An 11,888-nucleotide genomic window follows, 5' to 3' on the forward strand; every position below is an offset into this window, starting at 1 on the left:
CCCTCCATCGCTCTCCCCCTTCTCCATCTCCCCTGTCTCTCTCCCCCCATCTCTCTCTCTGTCCCGACACTCCCCGTGTCTCTCCGTGTCTCTCCGTGGCCGGACAAGGGGTTGAATAAACTCGGGTGACCGGGTTCACAGTGACGTCTTACAAGCGATTAGCCCCACGATCATCGTACCGAGCGCTCTTCTCTTTGTTGTTGTTGTTGCTGTAACATTTGTCCTCAAATAGCCAGGACACAATCGCCTGCTGAGTAATTACAATTAATACAATCAATAGCCTCATCTCCCCAGTTACTCGCAGCCTCTCCTCCCCCTCCCCGTGTCACCGCATTCTCCAGACTCAAGGACGCGCCGGAAAATAAAATAAAAACGCCATGCCCGAATGTAAAGGTACGCACATATGGTGTAACACAAAACAAGACAAAGATCCCCCCCCTCCCCCGTATAGCCTTGACAGACTGTTGGGGCAAGTGCTGTTAGCGAGCACCTATGAAGGTCTCACAAACACTTGCGTGCTCTGGAGAAGGACCATTGTCCGAAACGTCATATATTACATATGTTTGTCCCTTCGAAGACCACACTTTGTTAGTGACGATCCCGTTTAGTGATTTAAAAAAAAAATCAGTTTGCGGTTCTCGGTCAAATCACTCCACTGCTGGATGAAGGCCTCCCCATGCCGTGTCTGTTAATGGAAATCGCTTGCCCATACTCCACCGCGCTGGTCAGTGCAGATTGGATGAAGGTGGCAGGAATGGGGTGGGGGCGGTGTATATCCAGGTATCGCTCGCCACTGATGTTAGCCGTGACCGGGAATAGAACTCGGGTCTCCGGGGGTTGATGGCGCTGAGCGCTCCCTCCGCGCTCTAAGTAATCATGAGCGGCCGTGTGGACAACATAAATCGACAATCAATGCCCCCTCCACAAAGCCACCTCTCGAACGGCCTTCTGGGAGTGCGTCATTTCAGCAGCGTTGCTTCAAGACAAGCAACAGGGAGAGAGAGAGAGAGTCAAGCAAAGCCTCACTGCTGCTGCTGCTGGTGAGACACCGCGAGCCGAAACCCGTCCCGAGTTGTTGCTCAGTCCTGAAGCAACGCTGCTCAAATTGTGAACTACCTGGAGGGCCTTGCCTGCGCACGTGCGGCTGATGATGGGATGTGTAAAAAAAGAAAACATCTTCTTGGTTCTTTCGGTAAAGTCACGTAGAAGGAAAATAATAAAATAATAATAAAACATAATAAAATAATTCTCACGACGCTTTCGGCTACAACGCAAGCAGCCGTCCTCAGGTGAAGAATGAAACGTCACCAAGCTTGGAGCGTGGCGAGGGAGTCAACGTTGTCCCGTAAACGGATTTTGTGAACCACCCACAGCGACAGCGAAGATGCTCCCAGGACCGGCACGGCGTGGGGGGGGGGGGGGTGTTGAATGGTCGGGGTGGTGGGGTTTATCCAGCAGTGGATTGGTATCACGTTAACGCCAGTGCGATGCAACACCGCGATAAGAACGGCGATGATGGTGGCAGTGAAGACCCACGGTCATACCGCGCGCGTTATGTGACCTCGACACTGATAGTGAATTCCTCCTCCATCTCGGAGGAAATTATACTCTGATTCTATCCCCCCCCCAAACACACCCCCACTTCCTACCCCTCCCCCTCCACCCCGCCCCTCCCTACCCATCAATCTACCCCCTTAGGATAGTTGGTGTAACGCATCAGAAATTGGTTTGCATCCAAGCAGGACCCGTGTCTAACAGAGAGGGGCCCACGTCAATAAACATCTGGCGCTTCGCCCAGCATTGGTTCCAGGGAGCCTGACGACACACCCGATGAGACCGCCGAATGTCGAAACCGGGCAGGAGTGGGTGCGGTGCGAGGGTTGGACCCACATCGGGAGAGAGGCCGAAATCTGCTGATGGAAACGCCGCATGTCGAAAGCGGTCCAGCCTTTGTGTTGAACCCAACGCTGCCGATGATGAGATGCACTTTCCAGAATAAGGCCGTGTGGCTGATGGGATGTGTGAATGTTTTAATATTTTATTTATTCATTGTTTTTTTTGGAGCGACAGATAGGTGGGAAGCGACGTCTGGTCTTCGCCTGAGGACGGCTGCTTGCGTTGTGGCCGAAACGTCGTGAGAATTATTTTATTATGTTTTATTTTTTATTATTTTATTACTTCCCTTCTACGTGACTTTACCGAAAGAACCAAGAAGATGAATCGCTGCAGTCACGAAAGCTTTAAATCGAAATTTAGTCAGATGTTGTACTTGTTATTGATGTTCTTCACAGCGACGCCGAATGATTATTAAGTCATGGGTCAAGGGGGTTCATCGCTCAGAGGGTTGAGAATAGGAATTTCACATCCATCACTCTACGTGTGCGATGTGGAACTTCTTTCGCACCGTACGTAGCCAACCGAGCTCATCGGAGGCGCGGGGGAAGGACAAACGAACAGGAGGAGAAGCATTCGCGTGGTAACGAGCACGAGCTCGGATATGCGAACGTCTAAAGCCCGCTGTGCTTAACCTCGTGCTTAAGCACGCACTCCCTGGGGGTGCGAGACGTGGGCAGGTTTTATTTTAAGAAGGTAAATAATCGAAAACACAAATTTAAGCACGGACGCGTAAGTTAGACAAATGAGCTTCTTTCATCAAACCCTATGTATTTATGAAAACATACTTTTTAAAAAACGATTTAGAAACCAAAGGGGTTGCAATGCTGCAGTAATAAAGGTTTAATAACCGTCGGGGCCCAAGGGAGTGACCGGGTTACCGCCGAGCGAAAGCAAAGTGGAGCCCGTGGTGGACGCGGGCGGTTAAATGGTCAAGCGGATGATTTGCGACGGCCTTCTGATGCGCGAGGGCCTTCTGATGTGTGAGGACCTTCTGATGTGTGAGGGCCTTCTGATGCGCGAGGGCCTTCTGATGCGCGAGGGCCTTCTGATGTGTGAGGTCCTTCTGATGCGTGAGGGCCTTCTGATGTGTGAGGGCCTTCTGATGTGTGAGGGCCTTCTGATGTGTGAGGGCCTTCTGATGTGTGAGGGCCTTCTGATGCGTGAGGGCCTTCTGATGTGTGAGGACCTTCTGATGTGTGAGGGCCTTCTGATGCGCGAGGGCCTTCTGATGTGTGAGGTCCTTCTGATGCGTGAGGGCCTTCTGATGTGTGAGGGCCTTCTTATGTGTGAGGGCCTTCTGATGCGCGAGGGCCTTCTGATGTGTGAGGTCCTTCTGATGCATGAGGGCCTTCTGATGTGTGAGGGCCTTCTTATGTGTGAGGGCCTTCTGATGCGTGAGGGCCTTCTGATGCGTGAGGTCCTTCTGATGTGTGAGGGCCTTCTTATGTGTGAGGGCCTTCTGATGCGTGAGGGTCTTCTGATGCGTGAGGGCCTTCTGATGTGTGAGGGCCTTCTTATGTGTGAGGGTCTTCTGATGCGTGAGGGTCTTCTGATGCGTGAGGGCCTTCTGATGTGTGAGGGCCTTCTTATGTGTGAGGGTCTTCTGATGCGTGAGGTCCTTCTGATGCGTGAGGTCCTTCTGATGCGTGAGGTCCTTCTGATGCGTGAGGTCCTTCTGATGCGTGAGGTCCTTCTGATGCGTGAGGGCCTTCTGATGCGTGAGGGTCTTCTGATGCGTGAGGGTCTTCTGATGCGTGAGGTCCTTCTGATGCGTGAGGTCCTTCTGATGTGTGAGGGTCTTCTGATGCGTGAGGTCCTTCTGATGCGTGAGGTCCTTCTGATGCGTGAGGACCTTCTGATGTGTGAGGGTCTTCTGATGCGTGAGGTCCTTCTGATGTGTGAGGGTCTTCTGATGCGTGAGGTCCTTCTGATGCGTGAGGGCCTTCTGATGCGTGAGGTCCTTCTGATGTGTGAGGGTCTTCTGATGCGTGAGGTCCTTCTGATGCGTGAGGGCCTTCTGATGCGTGAGGACCTTCTGATGCGTGAGGGCCTTCTGATGCGTGAGGACCTTCTGATGCGTGAGGACCTTCTGATGCGTGAGGGCCTTCCGATGCGTGACGACCTTCTGATGCGTGAGGGCCTTCTGATGTGTGAGGGCCTTCTGATGCGTGAGGGCCTTCTGATGCGTGAGGGTCTTCTGATGCGTGAGGTCCTTCTGATGCGTGAGGGTCTTCTGATGCGTGACGACCTTCTGATGCGTGAGGGCCTTCTGATGCGTGAGGGCCTTCTGATGTGTGAGGGTCTTCTGATGCGTGAGGGCCTTCTGATGTGTGAGGGCCTTCTGATGCGTGACGACCTTCTGATGCGTGAGGGCCTTCTGATGTGTGAGGGCCTTCTGATGCGTGAGGGCCTTCTGATGCGTGAGGGTCTTCCGATGCGTGAGGTCCTTCTGATGCGTGAGGGTCTTCTGATGCGTGACGACCTTCTGATGCGTGAGGGCCTTCTGATGCGTGAGGGCCTTCTGATGCGTGAGGGCCTTCTGATGCGTGACGACCTTCTGATGCGTGAGGGCCTTCTGATGCGTGAGGGCCTTCTGATGTGTGAGGGTCTTCTGATGCGTGAGGGCCTTCTGATGTGTGAGGGCCTTCTTATGTGTGAGGGCCTTCTGATGTGTGAGGGCCTTCTGATGCGTGAGGTCCTTCTGATGCGTGAGGGCCTTCTGATGTGTGAGGGCCTTCTGATGTGTGAGGGCCTTCTGATGTGTGAGGGCCTTCTGATGCGTGAGGGCCTTCTGATGTGTGAGGGCCTTCTGATGTGTGAGGGTCTTCTGATGTGAGGGCCTTCTTATGTGTGAGGGCCTTCTGATGTGTGAGGGCCTTCTGATGTGTGAGGGCCTTCTGATGTGTGAGGGCCTTCTGATGCGTGAGAGCCTTCTGATGTGTGAGGGCCTTCTGATGTGTGAGGGCCTTCTGATGCGTGAGGGTCTTCTGATGCGTGAGGGTCTTCTGATGTGTGAGAGCATTCTGATGCGTGAGGGTCTTCTGATGCGTGAGGGTCTTCTGATGTGTGAGAGCATTCTGATGCGTGAGGGTCTTCTGATGCGTGAGGGTCTTCTGATGTGTGAGAGCCTTCTGATGCGTGAGGGTCTTCTGATGCGTGAGGGTCTTCTGATGTGTGAGAGCATTCTGATGCGTGAGGGTCTTCTGATGCGTGAGGGTCTTCTGATGTGTGAGAGCATTCTGATGCGTGAGGGTCTTCTGATGCGTGAGGGTCTTCTGATGTGTGAGAGCATTCTGATGTGTGAGGGCCTTCTGATGCGTGAGGGTCTTCTGATGCGTGAGGGTCTTCTGATGTGTGAGGGCCTTCTGATGCGTGAGGGCATTCTGATGCGCGATCGTGCGCCCTGTGCCACTGCAAAGGGACCGGTCCCCGTACAGTGGCAGAATTTCACACGTCCTAACATTGGAAACACTGTTGTTGTTGCTGTTGCTGTTATTGTTGTTGATGTTATTGCTATCATCGTTGTTGTTGGTATTGTTGATGTTGGTGGTATTATTGTTGTTGGAAGTATTGATGTTGTTATTGTCGATGTTGTTGATATTATCATCATTGTTGTTGATGTTGTTGAAGTTGTTATTATTGTTGTTGTCAGCTGCTGGAGTAACATCCCCCTTGCACCTCTCCCCCTTCCTCGGCGCTGCAGCGGCAGATTGTTGCGGCCACGACGCTCGCAGAGCCCCGGAGTGGAGTGAAGTCGCAGCTCAGCGGTGACCCGCGGGCGCTGGGCTCCCAGACAGCCCCCCGCGTCACCCACGAGGTTTCTCTGTTTGTGACGAGCGGGGTGCGAATACCCCCCCCCCTCCTCACCCCCCTCCTCACCCCTCCCTGCCGCAGCCGCCAAACACCCCGACAGCCTAAAAGCCCTCAATCGTGATAAGGAGCCTTGCACCTGCCCCCCGCTCATACCTCCCCCTTGCCCCCCTCCCCCGACTCTCTACCCCGGGGGTGTCGTCCCTCCTCCTCCCACTGTTCCTGTCTGATAACGCCCCCCCCCTCTGCCCCCCCCCCTCTGCCCCACCTCCCACCCCCCCTCCCACCCCCCCTCCCACTAACAACTCCACAACCTTCTCCACGGTGGCGAGGAGATGTGAACTACCTCGCCTGCGTTACAGGAGGTCGTGGGCTCGACCCCGACTCCTGCTGCTGCTGCTGTATATTTGGAGTTCGCGGTGCGTCTCTCTCTCCCGGTGGTCGCGTGGATTTTTTTTCCTCGGGGGGGGGGGAGGGGAGGGTGTCATCCGGGTTTGCCATCCACATTTGGAATCAACGTCACGCGTTTAGAGCTTTTGGCTGCCGCTGTAAATTGCCACGTGAGTGATAAGTCGTCTTCGTCGAGCTATCATTTGTGGCCAGGTCGCTTTTGAAAAAGAGTTACATAGCGCAGTGGGCCATTATTTGGTCAAATAAATAAATATTTTTTTCAATCCACCATACAGCATCAAAAACTTCATAGCGTGATGGATTGTTCGTATTTGGTCACGGGGGGGGTGGTGACTACTCGGCACGTTACGTACAAAAATATGTGGAGAAGTCAACAAGCCAGTTGTCACCATGGATAGACTCGCCCATCCCCCATCCCCCGTCATAGGAATGTGGAATCGTCATCACCGCCTCGGGACTGTAAACGGGAGACGAGCAAACCGATGCCTCGATGCGGATGTCACCACCGTGGCTGCGACCGCTAAATGATTCAGCAAGGCCACGTAAACAAGAATACAAATTGTTGCGCAGGCAGCAAAGATTATCACGGTACAACAACAAAAATATCTGCTGATGTTTGTGCGTTGCCATTTGTGCACGAGCAGCAGCAACAACAACAACCCAATTAATTCGTCAATAACAACAATACGGCCTTTAAAGAAAATATATAATAGATGACGTTTCGGGCAATGACCCTTCCTCATCGACCCACAGACTCACAGGGGAATCGATAGACGCGCACAGATAACTACAGACTCACAGAGGGATCGAGCCACCTGGACACATCCAAGCCGATAGCATTACACGGCATAGCAGTGGACAAAGTCAAAGATCCCCCGTATAGCCTTCAACAAACCGTTGGGGCAAGTGCTGTGAGCGAGCACCTTTGAGGGCCGAGACAGCACACGAGGGGAGTGGGTGTGGTTAGCACCACGCCCGGCCGCCTTTGTCTCCCCAGGGTTTATGTTTACGACACACCGCACTAGGTACTCATTTAAGCCTGAGTCGGCCGAGGGGAGGCCCAAGACGGGGTCAAATATTCGCCACTGTGTTTTTTGTTGTGCGCGAGCGGATAATCGAACTCGGCTCGCCAGGTTCGCAGCGTAGTGCGATCACCACTGCGCCACCGCTCCCCCGTGATGGCAGGAGAGTGCACAGACACACACAGAGACGGAAACAGATACACACAGACACACACACACACAGAGACAGACACACACAGACAGAAACAAAGACACACACAGACAGACACACACAGACACACAGACACATACAGAGACAGACACACACACAGAGACAGAAACAACGACACACACAGACAGACAGACACACAGACAGACACACACAGACAGAAACAAAGACACACAGACACATACAGAGACAGAAACAAAGACACACACACAGAGACAGACACACACACAGAGGCATACACACAGACACATACACACACAGACACATACACACAGACACACAGAGACAGAAACAAAGACACACACAGAGGCAGACACACACACAGAGACAGAAACAGACACACACACAGAGACAGAAACAAAGACACACACACAGACAGACACACACAGACAGAAACAAAGACACACAGACACATACAGAGACAGAAACAAAGACACACACACAGAGACAGACACACACACAGAGGCATACACACAGACACATACACACACAGACACATACACACAGACACACAGAGACAGAAACAAAGACACACACAGAGGCAGACACACACACAGAGACAGAAACAGACACACACACAGAGACAGACACAAAGACACACACAGACAGACACACACAGAGACAGAAACAGACACACACACACAGACAGACACACACAGACAGAAACAAAGACACACAGACACATACAGAGACAGAAACAAAAACACACACACAGAGACAGACACACACACAGAGGCATACACACAGACACATACACACACAGACACACAGAGACAGAAACAAAGACACACACACAGAGACAGACACACACACAGAGGCATACACACAGACACATACACACACAGACACATACACACAGACACACAGAGACAGAAACAAAGACACACACAGAGGCAGACACACACACAGAGACAGAAACAGACACACACACAGAGACAGAAACAAAGACACACACAGACAGACACACACAGAGACAGAAACAGACACACACACAGACAGAGACACACAGACAGAAACAAAGACACACAGACACATACAGAGACAGAAACAAAAACACACACACAGAGACAGACACACACACACAGAGGCATACACACAGACACATACACACACAGACACATACACACAGACACACAGAGACAGAAACAAAGACACACACAGAGGCAGACACACACACAGAGACAGAAACAGACACACACAGACAGACAGAAACAAAGACACACACAGACAGACACACACATACACACAGACACACACATACACACAGACAGACACACACACACACAGACACACACATACACACACACAGACACACACATACACACACACATACACACACATACACACACACATACACACACATATAGACACACACACATACATACACACACACACACATACAGACACATACACACATACAGACAAAGACAAAGATCCCCATATAGCCTCAATAGACTGTCGGGGCAAGTGCTGTTAGCGAGCACCTATGAAGGCCAGAACGGTACACGAGGAGGTGGGTGGCCAGCACCACGCCCGACCGCCTTTGTCTCCCTAGTGGTGATGTTTACACACCGCACCAGGTACTCATTTGAGGCTGAGTCGACCTAGGGGAGGCCCGGGACCGGTTCAGATAATCGTCACCGATGTGGGCCGTGAGCGGGAATCGAACCCGGGTCGCCGGGATTATAGCGCAGCGCGCTAACCGCTACACTACCGCTCCCCACACAGACACACACAGACACACAGACACACACACAGACACACACACACACACGTGCCCCCACCCGCACTCTCCTCCCCGTGCCACTGATCGAACGCTGCCCTCTCCATAAGCGCTGAACGGAAGGCGAGACACAATGGCTTACAGCCCTCTTACAGGCACCGTGCACGCACCACACCCGCCACAGCCCACGCAACCACCTCACGTCTGCCTCACCACACAACCGCCCCACCAACCGACATACACACTCACCACCCAATACAGCACACTCTCTCACATGACATCCTACATAGCCACACACTCACCCACCCCACCCCATCAGTTCAGACGTCACTCGCCACTGATGTTAGCCGTGGCCCGGAATCGAACGCAGGTCGAGGCGAGACCACTGCGCAGCGCGCCAACCACCGTGATGAAGACGACGACGACGATGATGACAAACGCAGACGGCAGACACATCCACCCAGCAAAGTAAAGAGACATTTTCTTGAAGCCCCACTCTCTCTCAGCGCGCTCGCCCTCTCTGCGCGATCCACAAACCCTCGTTCTCCACGCCTCTCGATTGCAGCCGCCTATTTAAAAAAAACACGAGTCGAGGGCCCCCTTTAATTCGAGGAGCACCCGACACCCCGAATCCAGTTGGGACTCAAGGCCCCATGAACCTGGGACTCAAGGCCCCCCAGTGGTGTACTCAAGTCCACTATCAGGGGGACTAAAGGTCTAAATTAATGGGACTCAAAACCCATACCAAGGGGACTGAAAACTGCTTACAGGGGTAAGCATTTACACCATTGGAACCTCATTTGCCAGTAGAAAAAATATGATAATGGGGTTTTTACCCTTTTATCTGGCAACAAAACTGACACCGTTTTTACGAGGAGTCATGTTTGCATACACCACAATACCTGCAGTCGGAATGCAAACAAAAGCATTATGACTGCAGGTATTGTGGTCTATGCAAACATGACTCCTCGTAAAAAAAGGTGTCAGTTTTGTTGCCAGATAAAAGGGTAAAAAAACAATTATCATGCTTACAGGGGGTCTAAAAGCCTCTATCAGGGGAACTCAAAACCACCTATCAGGGAGACTTAAAACCTTCTATTAGAGGGACTCAAAACTCCTATTAGGGGGACTTAAAACTCCATATCAGAGGGACTCAAAACTCCTATTAGGGGGACTTAAAACCCCATATCAGAGGGACTCAAAACTCCTATTAGGGAGACACAAGATCCCAAAACCGGGGACCACAACCCACAAGATCTCTGCAGGAGGTGTGCGCGAAGGTTTGCGGGGTATCTTTGGAACTCAATTCCCGAGGAGACGGTACCCCTGTCCCGGGGGGTGTGGGGACCCCTGTCCCGGGGGTAGAGTCACTCACGGAGAGCCGACGCCGCCGTGACGAGGAGGAGAAGGTGGAGGAGGTGGAGGAGGAGGAGGGGGGTGACTCCGCGCCACGCGAAGGAGGAGAGGCCGGAGCGCTCCTCCATCGCCAACTCTCCCGCGGCTCCGCTACCCGTGGGGCTGATGCTACTGCTGATGCTGCTGCTGCTGATGCTGCTGATGATGGTGCTGATGATGAAGCTGCTGCTGATGCTGATGATGCTGTTACTGCTGATGCTGCTGATGAAGCTGCTGATGATGGTGCTGATGATGGTACTGCTGCTGCTGCTGATGGTACTGCTGCTGCTGATGGTAGTGCTGATGCTACTGCTGCTGCTACTACTGCTGATGCTACTGCTGCTACTGATGATGGTGCTGCTACTGCTGCTGCTACTGATGATGCTGATGTCGGGCCCGCTTCCGTTGCGGGACGCGGCTGAGTTGCGGTGGGAGAGGAGAGACGCCTGGACCCTGCCTCTCTCGCTGCTCTCTCGCTCGCTCCCCACTGCTCCTCCCTCTCCTCCGGTTTCTCCTCCTCTCTCTACTCTCCTCCTCCTCTCTCGTTCCTCTGCTTCTCGCCGCTCTCCTGCCCTCCGCTCTCCTCTTGCTCTGCTCTCTCTCGCTCTCCCCTTCTCTCTGTGAGCGCACCAAGTTCACAAGGGCCTCGCTTCATTTACAACTACACGCTGCCCCCTCCCCATGCACTCACTCACTCCCTCCCTCCGCCCTCCAATCATCCCCCCTCCTCTTCCCCTAAACCCCACCCTGCTCGCCCGACCCTCCCCAGAACCCCCACCACTCCCTCTCCCCTCCTCCACTCTCACGGCGGCTTCCTCCTCGCCCTCCCATCACTGCACCCACTTCCCTCCCACTCTCCATCTTTCCCTCCTCCGCTCTCCACTCCTCATTTCTGGTCACTCCCTCGCACTCCCCGCCACTCCTAAATTCCTCCCCCCCTCCTCCTCCTCCTGCCTCGTCCCTCACTCTCGGCCCCGTATCCATCCCGCCCTCCCCACCCCTCCGTGACTCCCTACCCCATAGTCCATACATTCCACTCCTCCTGCCCCCCCCATTCACTCCCTCCACATTCACTCCCTCCCCCCTCCATCACTCCCTCCCGCCCGCCCACCCACTCACCCACCCGCTCCCCACCCGCTCACCCACCCACTCCCATCCACTCCCCCAGTCCCCCACCCGCTCCCCCACTCCCCCACTCCCCACTCCCCCACCCGCTCCCCCACCCACTCCCCCACCCACTCACCCACCCGCTCCCCCACTCACTCCCCCACCAGCTCCCCCACTCCCCACTCCCCCACTCACCCACTCACCCACCCACTCACCCACCCACTCCCCCACCCCTCCCCATCCTTCCATCTCTCCCCGACCACCAACCTCTCCTGGTCCCTCCCTCGACCACCCGCGAGCACAGATCCCCCCCCCC

At 53.8% G+C, this 11,888-nt stretch overlaps 1 protein-coding gene across 1 annotated transcript in view; it reads right to left on the reverse strand.

Moving 5' to 3' along the window:
* LOC133348818 (transmembrane protein 132E-like) overlaps positions 1-11,110 on the reverse strand; it is a 60,329-nt gene extending 49,219 nt beyond the window's left edge. The window contains 1 exon segment of the mRNA XM_061561843.1: positions 10,446-11,110. Coding sequence (XP_061417827.1) covers positions 10,446-10,554 — 109 coding nt within the window. The 5' untranslated portion in view covers positions 10,555-11,110.
* Positions 11,111-11,888: the final 778 nt, after the last annotated feature.

Source organism: Lethenteron reissneri, chromosome 28 (genome assembly GCF_015708825.2).
Source record: "Lethenteron reissneri isolate LAM-NWPU_2019-01 chromosome 28, ASM1570882v1, whole genome shotgun sequence".
Classification (NCBI taxonomy): Eukaryota; Metazoa; Chordata; class Hyperoartia; order Petromyzontiformes; family Petromyzontidae; genus Lethenteron; species Lethenteron reissneri.